The sequence below is a fragment of the Carcharodon carcharias genome, chromosome 1 (genome assembly GCF_017639515.1).
Source record: "Carcharodon carcharias isolate sCarCar2 chromosome 1, sCarCar2.pri, whole genome shotgun sequence".
NCBI classification, from domain to species: domain Eukaryota; kingdom Metazoa; phylum Chordata; class Chondrichthyes; order Lamniformes; family Lamnidae; genus Carcharodon; species Carcharodon carcharias.
The window spans coordinates 134,334,219-134,349,862 of record NC_054467.1 but is presented as its reverse complement, the minus strand read 5'-3'; the positions used below and the strand labels follow the sequence as shown (position 1 = coordinate 134,349,862).

The 15,644-nt window shown below is 44.4% G+C and overlaps 1 protein-coding gene across 9 annotated transcripts in view; it reads left to right on the top strand.

Annotated features, from left to right (window-relative positions):
* arap2 (ArfGAP with RhoGAP domain, ankyrin repeat and PH domain 2) overlaps positions 1–15,644 on the top strand; it is a 461,240-nt gene that overhangs the window by 356,681 nt on the left and 88,915 nt on the right. For all 9 annotated transcript variants that reach the window (XM_041205604.1, XM_041205793.1, XM_041205626.1 and 6 more), the window contains 2 exons: positions 10,958–11,026; positions 13,248–13,322. In XM_041205604.1, coding sequence (XP_041061538.1) covers positions 10,958–11,026; positions 13,248–13,322 — 144 coding nt within the window. The remainder of the gene's footprint in view (positions 1–10,957; positions 11,027–13,247; positions 13,323–15,644) is intronic.

Sequence of the window (15,644 nt, the reverse complement as noted above, 5' to 3'; positions counted from 1 at the left end):
CAGAAAATAAACCAGAAAGCTTTGCTGCTTCAATATTCAGATCTCGTCTTGACCTTATCTCATCATTAAAGTGCAATATTGTAAGTTGTGTTTTTTAACAGTATTGATGTCATCAGAGTAGTTATTCTGTCATATATAGTTAAGTGACCATTCACAATTGTGTCTAAGAAGGAAATATGAAGGACATAATAATTAACGGATAATAATAGACAATGCATTTATATTTTTGTGAAACTAGGAGCGGAATTTTCCGTGCCCGCTGGTGTCGGGCGTGTTTGGCGTGAGTAGGCAATATGGCGAGAAGGCCAAAAATCAGTTTCACAACATTGTGAAATCAGTTTGCAACCGTCCGTTTTGTCCGTCGTTGGCGGGCCGCTTTTCCTGCCTTCGGATACCAGGAATCTCATTGTAATACATCTGCATGTCATTATAAGCCCAACCTGCCGGAATCATCCCCCCACCCCACCCATTGGTTCATCTGCCCATGTTGGCAGGAAAACACGCTGATGCAGAACGCATCTTGACATGCGTGACGTGCAGAAGTCTGGAATTATGGCCTTGCTCACGTCGCAGACATCCAAGGAGCAGAAGATGCTGGAACCTGACAACAATAGAACCCCAGAGGAACGTCCACCGCGTGTTGGGTGGGTTCTCATGGACATGGCTCCACTGCAAAGCAGCTCACGGAAAGTGGAATGTCTCCATTGAGGGTCTCCTTACAATGGATGATGGTTGAGGGGGTGGAGAGGAAGGTGTAGCTGTGTTTGGGAGAGGAAGATGTACAGGGGGGGCAGTGGGAGAAGAAGGTCTAGGTTCGATTGGGAGAGGAAGGCAGGAAGGCATGTCGGGGGGGTGGGTGAGGTTGCGGGGGAGTAGGTGAGTTTGAGAAGGGGGAACAAAGGTGTCGGGGAGGGAGGGTGAGGTATGCCAATTCCCATGAACTTATTGCTAGCTTAAAGTCTCAACTAAAAGAGATTCTAAGCATTAAAGGAACATAGTCTTAGACTGGGTCCTTAAATACAAGTCCTCTCCTCCAGGAGTCTCAAAGCCCACAAAATTATCTTAGGGTGGAACATACGGAGCCAGCTGGAGCAGCAGCTAACCCCAACGGGCACCCCACCAGAATGTGAAAAGGCTGACGAAAGTGACATCAGCACAAAACAGAAAGCTGATTGGTAGGAAGTGGGCAAGTTGTTTTTCTCCACTTTAAAGCTACGTTAAGGAAAAGTAAGAGTACTAGCTTTTTTATGTATAAAAAAGAAAGAAACTTAAATCATTTTCCCCTTGGCTTAAATTTAGTATAAGAGTATTTTAACTAAAGTTATGGCAGGAGAGCTCAGCTCCATATGTTGCACGGCCTGCAGTATGTGGGAAGTCATAGACACTCCTGGCAGTCTGGGTTGACCATATCTGCAGGAAGTGCCACCGGTTTGACCAGCTTGAGCGCCAGGTTTCAAAGCTTGAGCATCAGCTGGAGACACAACGGTGCATCCGCGAAGCTGAGAGTTACGTGGATAGCACGTTTTTAGACATGATCACCCCACAGCTTAAGGAAGTGCAATCAGAAAAAGAATAGATGATGACCAGTCAGAAGAAGGGAGGCAGGCAGGTAGTTCAGAAATACCCAGAGTGCATCTCACTCAAGAACAGTTTTTCTGTGTTGGAAAATGGTGAGAGTGATTGTTCCTCTGGGGGGTGGGGGGGGGGGGTGGGGGGGGGGGGGGTGCAGCCAGAGCCCAGCTGCACAAGGGGGGAGGAGAAAGAGAGGAAGAACAATAGTAGTAGGAGACTCAATAGTGACAAGCATTTCTGCGGATGCAGACATGACTCCAGGATGGTGTGTTGCCTCCCTGGGGCCAGGGTCAAGGATGACACTGAATGGCTGCAGGGCATTCTGAAGGGAGAGGGCAAACAGTCAGAGATCGTGGTTCACATTGGGTACCAACGACATAGGTAGAAAGCGGGGTAAGGTCCTGCAACAAGAATTTAGGGAGCTAGGTAGCAGATTGAAAAGCAGGACCTCAAAGGTTGTAATCTCTGGATTACCTCCTGTGTCATGTGCTAATGAGTATAGGAATAGGCGGATAGAGCAAATGAATGTGTGGCTGGAGAGTTGGTGCAGGAGGGAGGGCTTTAGATTCCTGGATCTCTGGGTCTGTTTCTGGGGAAGGTCCGACAGGTTGCACCTGAACTGGAACGTCTTTGCAAGGGTGGGAGTCAGTGGTGGTTTGCTAATGCTGTTGTGTGGATTTAAACTAATTTGGCAGGAGAATGGGATATGGAGTGGAGGTATAGTAGGGAGTGATGTACAGATAAGTATAGAAGAAAAACCATGTCAATCTGGAAGGCAGAGCATTTATGGTTAGGTTAAGGCACAAGGGAGCATGGCAAGGCTGGAGGGCATTTATTTTAATGCAAAGAGTGCAAGGAGTCTTGCGAGTAAGGCAGATGAGTTGAGGATGTTGATTAACACATGAGCATAAGCTAGCAAGTAGAAAGTCCTACAAGAGAGGGGGCGATGCTGGACCTAATTTTAGGGAATGAAACTGGGCAAGTGGTAGAAGTGTCAGTGGGGGAGCATTTCAGTGATAGTGACCATAACTCAGTAAGATTTAAAGTAGTTATGGAAAAGGACAAAGATGGACCAGAAACAAAGGTTCTGAATTGGTGGAAGGCTGATTTTAACAAGATAAGACATGATATGGCTAAAGTGGACTGGGAGCAGCTATTTGTAGGAAAATCTACATCAGAGCAATAGGAGTCATTCAAAAAGGGAATAGTGAGAGTGAAGGGCCAAGATTTTCCCATAAAGGTGAAGGGTAGGACCAACAAGTCCAGAGAACCCTGGATGTCAAGGAATGTACAGGATTGGATAAGGAAAAAAAGGGAAGCTTAAGATAGGTACTGAAGATTCAAAACAGCAGAAGCCCTAGAGGAGTATAGAAATTGCAGAAGGTTACTAAAAAAAAAATTAGAAGAGCATAGAGGGGGCATGAAAAAAAAGTGCCGGGTAAAATAAAGTAAAATCCAAAGGCATTTTATAAGCTTATTGGGACAAGAGGATAACCAGAGCCCATTAGGGACCAAAGTGGTAATCTGTGCGTGGAGCCGGAAGACGTAGGTGAGGTTTTAAATGAGTATTTTGTATCTGTATTCACTGTAGAGAGGGACGATCTAGGCATAGAAATCAGGGAAGGGGACTGTGATATACTTGAACAAATTAGCATTGAGAGGGAGGAGGTATTAACGGTATTAGTGGGCTTAAAAGTGGATAGATCCACAGGCCCAGAAGTGATGTATCCCAAGGAGGAGATCGCAGGGGCCCTGACACTAATTTTCAAGTCCTCTCTGGCCACAGGAGAGGTGCCAGGGGACTGGAGGACAGCGAATGTGGTACCATTATTCAAGAATGGTAGTAGGGATAAACCAGGTAATTACAGGCCAGTGAGTCTAACACCAATGGTAGGGAAACTCTTGGAAAAAATTCTGAGGGACGGAATTAATCTCCATTTGGAGAGGCAGGGATTAATCAAGGATAGTCAGCATGGCTTTGTCAGGGGGTGATCATGTCTAACAAATTTTATTGAATTTTTCAAGAAAGTGACTAGTTGTATAGATGAGGGTAGTGCAGTTGATGTAGCCTACATAGATTTCAGTAAGGCTTCTGACAAGGTCTCGCGTGGGAGATTGGTCAAGAAGGTAAGAAGCCATGGGATTCAGGGCAATTTGGCAAATTGGATCCAAAATTGGCCTAGTGGCAGGAGGCAGAGGATGATGGTCAAAGGTTGCTTTTGTGACTGGAAGCCTGTGTCCAATGGCATACTGCAGGGCTCAGTGCTGGGTCCCTTGCTGTTTGTACTTTACATTAATGATCTAGACATGAATGTAGGAGGTATGATCAGTGAGTTCACAGATGACACGAAAATTGCTGCTGTGGTAAATAGCGAGGAGGAAAACCTTAGACCACAGGACGATATAGACAGGTTGGTCAAATGGGCAGAACAATGGCAAATGGAATTTAATCCTGAGAAGTGTGAGGTGATGCATTTTGGGAGGACTAACAAGGCTAGGGAGTACACGATGAATGCTGGAACCCTAGGGAATACAGGGGATCAGCAGGACCTTGCTGTGCATGTCTATAGATCCTTGAAGGCAGCAGGACAGGTAGATAAAGTGAATAAGAAGGCATATGGGGTAATTGCCTTTATTAGTCAAGGCATTGAATACAAGAGCAGGGAGGTTATGATAGTGCTGTATAAAATGTTAGTTAAGCCACATCTGGAGTACTGTGTGCAGTTCTGGTATAAGAAGGATGTGATTGCACTGGAGAGAGTGCAGAGGAGATTCACTAAGATGTTGCCTGGGCTGGAGCAATTTGGTTATAAAGTGAGACTAGATAGGCTGGGGTTCTTTTCCTTAGAGCAGAGAAGGCTGAGGGAGGGACCTGTTTGTGGTGTACAAAATTATGATGGGCATAGATAGGGTAGATAGGAAGAAAGTGTCAATAACCAGGGGGCATAGATTTAAAGTAAGGGGCAGGAGGTTTAGAGGGGATTTGAGGAAAGTTTTTTCACCCAGAGGGTGGGGGGAGTATCTGGAACTCACTGCCTGAAAGGGTGGTAGAGGCGGGAACCCTCACAACATTTAAGAAGTATTTGGGTGAATACTTGAAACGCCTTAGCTTACAAGGCTACAGGCCAAGTCCTGGAAAATGGGATTAGAGTAGATAGGGGCTTGATGACTGGCACAGACATGATGGGCCAAAGGGCCTCTTTCCGTGCTGTAAAACTCAATGACATTGAGGCTCATCTTAGTAGACCAATTTCTTTGAAAGTTTACCAATATCAGCTCTGAGAAATCTTACTAAGATTTCTAGAGTAGTTTATTTATGTGGATCCCCGAGATAGGAAATAATTCAGACTACGGATTCTACGTGCTTCAAAAACATATATACTTTATTGAAGCCCATTATAGATTATAACTTATAACTAAAGCTAAGCATAACATGTCAATAATGTAGTCTTAAATAGATAAAATTTATAAATCCACCTTATCAGCAAATATCGTTGGATGACTCAAACAAACAGCAACAATTAAGAAAGATATTTACTCACTAATTCAAGGTGGTTATATTGAATTTTGATGTATCCCTGTCTCAACCCAGGGGAATTCTCGAAAGAGAACTCTGACCCTTTGTGTTTCAAAGATGGCTGACTGGCTTAATGTTAATGGTGTGTACTTTTAAAAACAGTGTCTGCAGAGACGAAACAAGCTTTCGTTGTCTATCTTAGAATTAGGGAAGGTTAAATGTTTTCTCTCTAACCTGTGTAATGGGGTGTTTTGAAATGGTTGGTGTTTCAAAGCTTAACTTCTGCTTATCTGAAGTGATTTCGTGTTCAGACTGACTCTAAGCACAGATGTCTATTTTGGCAGCATTCCAATTTTCTCACCATCTGAAGGCTTCCTTTGTTTTATAAATACATTGGCAATAATTCAAGTTATCAGCCATCCTAAGTCGCTAAAGTCAATTCTGCCATTTTATGTTGCTAACCTGATGCAGCTAACCCTAGGATTAACACCTTAAAATCCTAGATTTGCCAATTGATATGTAACTTTATTTACAGGGGTGAGGGGGGAGGAAGGTGTAAGGAAAAAGAGCTTGTTGGGGGGTCGGGGGAGGGGGGGGTGTGTGGGGAGAGTGGTGGTGGGGGGCGGGAAGGAGTCCGAAGGGGGGAAGGAGTCCAGGAGGAGGAAAGAGTCTGATGGGAGGAAGGAGCTTGAGGGGAGGAAGAAGTCGGGAGCAGGGCAGGAGTAAGGGTGGAGGACAGAGTCCAGAGTGGGGAAGGAGTAAGACTGGAGGAAGGATTTGGTGGGGGGGGGGGGGGGGGAGAAGTAAGGGTGGAGAAGGAGTCAGGAAGGGGTAAGGACTAAGGAGGAGGGGGGAGTCAGGGGTGGGTGTTGGGGGGAGGAGAAAGGAGCTCCGAGCGGAGGTGGGAGTCCGGAGGTGGGGGTAAGGAGTTTCAAGAGAGGACGGGGTCAGGAGTGGGGGGATGTCCGGGGGATCATGCAAGGGAGGGCTCTGTTGATTCCATGACTGCCTCCTGAGGAGCAAACAGAGGGTGGGTGTGGGAGGAGGGAATGGTGAAAATAACCAATAATGGAGTGAGGCAGTTGGGTGGGAGGGTGAGGGTGCGACGGTATCGGTTTATGAGATGGAGAGGGTGGTTGACAGGGATTCGGAGGTAGACACAGACCCAGTGAGTGGGAAGGAGAAGATCAGGGAGGTTAATGTGGATGGGGGGTGGGATTTTCAGGAAGGAAGGGAACATGCACGTTCACCTGGACATTCCTAAAGGAAAAGGGCTGTGGCTGATAGATCACGGTGAAGAGATCCAAGTCAAATGATTAGTCTCTGGATTCAGCCTTCCAACTCATCCTGGAGAGACAGCAGAAGGCAGAGAAACATCACACAGAGCTGCTGGAAACCCGCAACAGAGTGGCACGTGAGTCGGAGGACAGTGTCCACCTGCTCTCTGATTAAGTGGCGCCCACATGTGTGCGTATCGAGGTCCCCATGGGAAGGATGGTGAACACCATAGAGACTTTGGTCCAGCAGACAATGCTGATGTGTACAGAATTAAACTCCATCGTGGTAGCCATGGGTGAGTTCCTGCAGTGGCAATGCGAGAGGGAAACGGGGCACCTCAATGTCCCCCCAGTTGCTCCTTCCCTTCAAGGAGTCAGGTTGGGGCCAACAGGCACCCGAAGGGAGGAGGAGCAGCAGCTGGGTCATCTACTCAAGAATCCCAGAGGCTGTCCTTTTCCCCTAGTCACCTTTGCCTGTGACCTCCCTCAACCTCATGCTCTCTCACCGCAGAGGGAGCAGCTGGCCCACTAGTAATTCTGGAGGGAGAAGTGTGTTTGTGGCAGAGCCTTTTGGAGCATCATGGAAGCACACTCCCATACACACAGATCCTTCCTGTATCACGCTCATCTTCATGTCCTGAGCATTTTCAATGCTACCTGCTGGAATTCACTTTCAGTTGTCCTTTTGAGCTGACCTGCAACTCCGCCGACCCACCGATGGAGCAATGTGCACCTGTTCTCTCTCACCACAACTCTCGTTTCACTTTTGATTTAGACAGCCTGGTGTATCTAACATTTTTCTTCAGATACCCACTCCTTTCCCCTCCCCCAGTTACCCATTTCCTTTCTCCCATTACTGTCGATCCCCCTGGCATTATGGTGATCTGCCAGAACTATATATAAAGGATTTAATTACAAGGGGAGGGTGTGTAAATTTGGCTCTTTGTTAGGGGTAAAGGTTTTGAGGGATAGGAAAAAAGGCAGGTAAATTGAGTCGAGCCAAAGATCTACATGGTCTGACTGAATGACAGAATGAACTCAAGCTGTGAACGGATTTTTCCAGGTGACTTGAAGGTCCTGATGTCAGGACCAAATGAGAGTCCCAAGCACATAATTGCTGGTGGCAGGACTGGCTCAGCAATCATCCAGGAGGAGCCTGCCCCTGAACTTGCCATTCTATTCAGGATAGCGGCTGGGCCCATGTTGCAGGCCCCGTCAGCATGGAACTACTCACTCCGGGCTACAAAGCAGTGCAGAAACTTGTGAGATCGAGAGCAGCAAGCCCACTGGGATAGAGGGTGAAGCGCTCTGCTGGATCAGGATCGTCCAGAATTGCAGCCTTTCATGCTCAATGCCTCGCTAACTTCAATGTTACCCCTCCCTCCTGACCCCCAGCCAGGTCCATTGGCAGTAAAATGCTGTGAAACATGCAAAATCGGCCCTAATTGGCATCTCAATCGCCTTAATTGGCTGCATGCCTCTTTCAATGAGCAGCCAATTCTCTTCCTAGCTCACCACAGGGAAACTCCCTCAGTGGCGAGAATTTATCGGGTAACTACCCTGACGTGTCTTTCCCTATTCCCCACACATACCCTAGCCACCCACCCTCCAACCCCTCTCCATGGAGCTAGGGTAATCAAACCCTCTGGCTCCTGTGAAATGAGGGAGTATTTTGTGATCTGTTGGTGAGGACTAAATCAAAAGGAAGGGGAGGAGGCAGCTGAGTGAATTGCTGCAATTTTAGAGGCAGAGAAATCAGCGAGCTCAGACAAATCTCTGAAGCGAAAATTGAAAGTGTACATTAGAGAGGTTCCAGGAATTGGTTTGTGATGGTATTATCCCCACTCTCCAGGATAATCTTGGAGTTCCAAGATTATTTCATAGAAAGAGATAGGGCAGAAATTTCCAGCTGAATTTTAAATGCCCCCGGCAGGCGTGTTTCCCACAGGCAGGGGAGGCACATAAAATGTGGTGGGTGCCCAACCCTGATAATACGCTGCCCATGCTGTAAAGCATTTGACATGGGTAGCAGTACAGGAACAGGAAATCCAATCTTTCATCTCAAGTGGTTAAAGGGTGGAAAGAAAGGGCAGGGTCGCTCTTCGGGGACTGCCGTTTGCTGATCGCGGGTTGGCTCCACCTTTGGTTGAACCCACCCCCTTCCTTCCTACCTGCTCCATCCCTTAATCCCACACCCTCCCCAGTCTCCCTAACCTGCCCAAACCCTCTCAGCCCAAGACTCCAGATTTGCCATTTGCACAGATCAAGACCTTGGCGTCCTTTCTTCTCCAGCAGTGGCGGCAGTGGCCACTGATGCCTTCCTGGCGCTGCTGGTTCTGATGGGAATGAGGGGTGGAAGTCCCACATGGCCCTCGTTAATCAGCCCCCAGCGCTTTATGGCTGCGGGGCTGGCCGGCGTGGAGTGTGTCGTCTTGCACTGTTCACTTCTCCTTCCTGTATTATTCACCCCCTAGTTTGTGCGTTGGGTGTTCTCATCCACTGTTCAGAGTAACAGTGGGAGCCCCACTTTACTTCTTTCCAGGAGGCCCAAAAATAGTTCAATCAGACATTTATCTGGACTGCGTCAGGCCTCCCACTCAATCAAGGCCCCAGTTTGACAGAAATCCCACTCCCGAGATTTCCCAGCCAATCAGAGGTCATCAAGTACCATCAGTACCAGCAACACCACCAAGAACAGCGACTGTTGTCAGTAATGCGCTGAGGGCTCCACCAAGGTCAAGCTCTCAAGCGGCTTCTTAATGAGCCTAATTAATATCCCGCCACCAGCGGACAGGATTCCCATGTTGGGCCTTTCTGGATCCCCACTAAATGTGGGACAGTTTTCCTGCCTCCTGGAATCAGATGAAGGGATTCCCACCAATTCTCTTGTTCGCCCCTGCCATCATGGCCACCCCAGCAGGCATTATTAAATCCCACCCGGAGAATCAGAAGATTCAGCCACATTGCAAAGAAAGCAAAGAAGCTTTAATGACCAAACAAAATCATTGTTCAATTGACTAAAGATCCAAGTATCTAATTTCTGCTATGTGCCCCAAAGAAGTTGGCAAGGCAGAAAAATGCTTATTAAAGGTATGTTTGTGCATTTATACTTATGTATGTATTCAATACATGTGGGGTATGTATGTGTGTGTGTTTTTCAGGACAAATAACCAGACACTGGGAGTTGGCATGCCAAACATATATGCCATATTGAGACAGCCATTAATGAGGTTGGCTGGTCATGTAGCCAGAATACCTGACACTTGCTTATCAAAGCAAAACCCCTATGGAGAGCTTGAGTCTGAGGTCAAATGGTGGCCAAAGGAAGTCCTGGAAGGACACCCTGAAGGTGTCATTTAGGAGTTTAGCATTGAATTCAAGTCCTGGGAGAAGCTCACCCACCTGCACCTGGCACAATCAAATAAAGAACAGTGTGACCTCCTTCAAAAGTAAGCTCATATCAGAAGCAGAGAGAAAACACAAGGGGAGGAAATCCTGAGCCAGCAACCTGTTCCAAAGTTTGTGATATTCTGACCTAGTTTCAGAGGAATCTTCCAAGTGCAGATCAGCATTAACTGTCACCTGTGTTACCTACCAGAACCCTTACAAACATCCCTGATGATGAATGTGGCCACTTTCACCCCAAAGGACAGGCAAGAGCTATGTATATATGTCAAACACAAAAACTGGGGTAAGAGAAAGAGCAGCTTTGGAGAAAAGGTAATAAGCCCTGTATTTAATGCAGAATTTAGTGTTTGGACAGGAATTTTTCCCTCAGTTTTCTAATTCTCTCAGCAGACTTTCAACATGTTTTTCCTGGAAACTTCTTCCTTATTAACAGTCAATTAAGTTCTTTTACACTCCAGATCAACTACAAGAAACAGTTAAGCTTGGCCTAAATAGCCAAGTGGTTATGGTACTGCGCTTGTAACCCCAAGATCAAGAGTTCAAATCTCACCATGGCAAACTATGAAACAATGTAACTTCATCTGAATAGGAATAGATGGAGACGTGTTTGTACTCGAAAGAGTTACCTCCATTTGCTTGGCCTAAATAGCCAAGTGGTTATGGTAATAGGCTTGTAACCCCAAGATCAAGAGTTCAAATCTCACAATGGCAAACTATGAAACAATGGAACTTCATCTGAATAGGAACAGATGGAAACGTGTTTGTACTCGAAAGAGTTACAAGAAAAAAGTTAAGCTTGGCCTAAATAGCCAAGTGGTTATGGTACTGGGCTTGTAACCCCAAGATCAAGAGTTCAAATCTCACAATGGGCAAACTATGAAACAATGTAACTTCATCTGAATAGGAACAGATGGAAATGTGTTTGTACTCAAAAGAGTTACAAGAAAAAAGTTTTAATTAAAAATCCCTGAAAGCACAAAGGGACAGGTAACCAAGATTCAAGGGAGGGATGACTATTGTCAGTGCTACAGGAGAAGTGTAGGATGGCTATTCCCGATCCATTTATCTAAGTTATCCTTCATAGAATAAAAGGATTGGTTAATTTTTTTTGCCACCTACAGGTACATAACTCATCACTTCTTTGTACTTTTTGATTAATGTTCCTGTGCTTTGTTTGAAATAGGTTAATGAAGACCAGGTGAAACAGATGGAGATAGAAAATAGCTTCATAACGACATGGAAAGACACACAGGTGTGAATGTGTTGGTTTGCAAGATTTAACTTTTGATTTGGCTTTTGATACATAGTAATCAATAATATTCTATTTAGTGACCTGTTGGATTTCAAACTTTTAATATTTAAAGGCGTACAGTTCATTTTATACATTTTAGGGTGGTTTATTCACACACTAGTCAGATGTCAGCCAGTATGCAATAAATTTGTGTGAGCTGTTATATTTCAACTCAGTGTTGTTTCGATAGATGGTCAGAACTGCTGAGTGTCACAGAGTACCAGTGCTCATATGGTTAATGTTTTAGTACAGTTGTGACATTATTGAGATAGTGCCTAAGGCCATATATGAATTCCAGATTCAAAAAAGGAATTATACCACTGCACCCTGACATGTTTACTAATGGAATGCATTTGCAAGCATTCTATTAGACTGGATTTGGAACCTTGCTTACACTCAGTGCTAAGATCTCCCTTTCTCTCTCTCTCTCTCTCTGCCTGTTGCAGACACTGTTGTCAATTATTGCTTTTCTGTTTTCCAACATTGTCTCTCATGTTAAATACAATTGGAGGAAATACGACTGAGAACAAGGGACATACAATATGTACTGTAGCTGAGCAGAGGTTGGGTGCTCTGCAACAAGTGACTCATCTCATTTCCCTTTTATACACCTCCAAAATCTACAAGACCCAGTTAAGGAGTGTGATGGAATATTCATTACTCAATGTCTTCCAGGACAGAGCTGTCTACATGATTGGTATGCCTGCCATTCAACTCAATACCCCATCCTTTTGTGGCCACACACTATACTTTATGTAGGATGCACACAATCTTGTTTTACCACCCATGCCACACAGCCCTACAACTTCTACCATTTAGAAGAACAAGAGTAGCAACACCATCCCCTCTCCAAGTTACACATCATCCAGACTTGGACATCAACTAATGTTCCTTCATCTTTTCTGGATCATAACCCCTGGAATCCCCTATGTAATATCATTGTGGTAGCCTCATCACCACAAGCCTGTAATGGTTCCAGAATCTAAGCACCATCTTAGAACAACTAGGGGTGGGCATTTAATGTAGACTTGGCAATGTTACCCACTCTCAAGAACAAAAAAGCTGAAAGTAAGATCATAATTTTGGAAAAAATAATTGCTTGCACTTGCAATTAGTTGATTGTTTTGAGATAAAAGAGTTTACATTTAATTTGTTTGTATAAGACAACATGTTTTAATCTGTTTAAAAATGCACATTTTTAATATCTTATAGCAAAGGCATTCCAGCTTCCCCACTAATTGTTAAGTTTTAATTAATTTCATTAGAGTATGATTCCTTTATAGTTTGATTATGTGAATGCTTTATAAAAGAGTAGTGTTAACCACGTAACCACATTCTGTCAGTATTATGAACACCAACAGCATAATATGCTTGCAGTATAGAATTTTAATTCAATGTTAATTTACATAGTAGACTGGTTATGCACTATGGAGGAGACCAGGGCTTTTTTTTTTTGGAAAACTTCCTTCTTATGTTAGCTATGTTGAATTCTCCATCTTAGTGGCTGCTAGCGTTTATTGTTTTGAACTGGCCATTACAGATTATTACTGAGGAAACAACAGTATTTGTCACTGATATGTGATGTGGAAAAGGGACCCAATGGCCTTTTTCTATTGCTCAAAATACTCAAGTTCTTGGTGTGAATAAAACATATTAGGATGATGTCAATCTTTTACTGACTTTATCCCAAATGAATGAGGGAATTGGTAATTGATCCATAGTTCTGGGAATCTGCTCTCTTCTCTGAGTTTCAGCAATAATGCAAGACCAGTTGTGTGATCGAGCAGGGGAATTTAATAAACTTGTTGATATTTTTGAATTTTTCGCCTTACCAGATACGCAATCACAAAAAGTACTTAATTACTGTCAATCCAAAAATATTGCAAGCTACAACATTAAGGATAGGCGTTGGATTTGGATAGCCATAAAGCACAAGCCTACATCCACATTGTTTGAAAATATCTTTCTTCACATGCTGCTTTCTGTGGTGGCTGAGTGTTTCTACACAAATTCCACATTACTTCGTGTAAAATTATTTTTTTAATGAAACAACATTCAAAATAGAAAAAGATAACTTTTAAAAGCTAATGCCTGTGCAGGATTCCAAAAATAAAGCAGCTGTCAGTGAAAGAATTAGCTATTGCTAAGAAAATGTGACGTGTCTAGAAAATGTTTTCTTCAGGTTGTGCAAGCTGAGGACCTGCTCATTGAGGTGTACGTGGGGAACAAGGAACCTGATTGTTGCTGCATAATTAGGGTAGGTATTTGGTTATAGTGTGAAATCTTCAGTACAGCCAATAAATAGAACATTATATATCTTGGTCCCTTTGCTTTGAAATGCATCTCTGTTTAATTGGATTTAATTAACTTCAACTTCAAAGCACTGAAAATAGTTTTCACGCACATACAGTTGGTGCAATGTTGGTTGTGCCGTTTTACTACCATAGAAGCCTTCCATGATGTCTGGAGCTTATTGAAAGCAAGCAGAAGCTCATTGGCAAGCTCATTGTAACACCAGCTGGCTACTCAAACTTCCTTCATAATTAGGGAGTCAGAGGATGGTGACTCAGCCCTGCATCTCACATCAGCCCTTGTGTCTATAATGCTGATAGCATGCAATTTGTTTACACATTTACGTCAAGGAAATTTGCAATCATGCAAAGAAAATAGCACCAAAAATGTTTTTTATTTTTACTGTATTGTGATCAGTAGAAAATTGTTAGATAGGAAGAAAGAAAGACAAAGCTTATGGCACAAGTAAGGATGTTCTCTCAACTTCTAAATTAGTCAAGTTTTCCACCAGTAACTTTTTTACTAATTTATTGTCAAGGTGTGGGTGTTTCTGACAAGGCTGGTGATTATTGCCCTTCGCTGGTTACACTTGTCTGTCTTGAATGGCTTAGCAGCGGTTTGATATGACTTCCTCGGCTGCTTCAGAGGGCAGTGATGAGCCAAACGTATTGATTTGGTACTGGTGTGCAGATAGGTCAGTTGTAAGGACACAGGTTTTTTTTCTCAAAAGACATTCGTGAACCAGTTGAGTTTTTACTTCAATTTGGCAGCTTCATGGTCACTTATACTGATGATAGCTTTTTATGTTTACAGATTTTCCAAAAAGAAAAAATCCATTAGTAAGTTGAACTGGTGATCTCTAGGTTACAAGTCCGGTAACATAACCATGACCCTACCATACCCCAGGAATCACTGGGTTATGATAATCCAGCAGTTTGCAGTGCCTGTTTTTGTTCAGGTGCTAGCCCACAAATAACCAGACTGGTTAAATTCAGTTCACAATTCACCTGTGATTTGTGCTCTCAACATCCAGGTTGCTCGTCCCAAACCATAACCACGAGGCCATCTCAAGCTCCATATGATCCATTGTTGCTCATGACTCAGTTGGTAGAGCATCAGAATGCCAGGGGTTCAAGCACTGCTTCAGCCATTGAACAAAGAGATTAACTGTAATTATGCTTTGTAAGAAGTGTCAATCTTCATCTGTTATTTAACCAAGATCCCATCAACCTGTCTAGGTGCATTTTTTAAAAATTCATCCACAGGATGTGGTCTTTGCTGGCTGGACCAGCAGTTATTGCCCATCCCTAATTGCACTTGAGATGGTGGTGGTGAGCTGCCTCCTTGAATTGCTGCAGTCCATGTGGTGTAAGTACACCCAAAGTGCTGTTAGGTAGGGAACTCCGGGATTTTGACCCAGTGACAGTGAAGGAACGGTGATATATTTCCGAGTCAGGATGGTGAGTGACTTGGAGGGGAACTTCCAGGTTGTGGTGTTCCCAACTATCTGGCACCCTTGTCCTTCTGATGGCAGTGGTCATGGGTTTGGAATGTGCTGTATAAGGAACCTTGGTGCTAAATATCTCGTGCTACTGTTTGAAAAAATGTTGGAATTCTTCCATTCCTTGGAATTCCTCTCTTAATCAACACCTCAAAATACAGCTTAGCTGGCCTTTTCGCGGTTGGCGGTTAGTGGGGATATTGCTGTGGAAACAAATGGGCCAGAATTTTTCCATCGGCAAGTTGGGCACGGGGCCCGCTCGCCGACGGGAAATGATGCAGGATGATGTCAGGAGGAACCCCCGACGTCATCCTGCCCCATTTAAATACTCAGGAAGGCAGGTGGACAGTGAAATCAGCTGTCTGCCTGCTGACCTGTCAATGGCCATTGATAGGGAAGTTAAGCCAATTAAAGGCCCTGACCGTCCAACCTTAAGGCTGGCGGGCAGGCCAGGAGCCCCGGTGGGCTTCTGAAAAAACATGAAACCTCATCAACTGGTGGGATGAGGTTTCATGTCTGTTTTTAAAAAGTTTAATAAAATTTTAGTCATATTTATTAACGTGTCTCATCTCGTGTGACGTTGTCACATGAGGGGGACGTGTTAAATCATTTTTTTATTTTTCTATTTTTGATGTTTATAAAGCTTTCACCAATCTCCCTGAGACAGCGCTTAGTCTCAGGGAGATGTGCGCTCTTTCGCACGCATGCGTGAAAGAGCGCACTTTGACAGTTGCGGAATCTCTCCCCCACCCCCGCACAGGAAGCACACAGCGCTTCCCATTGGGC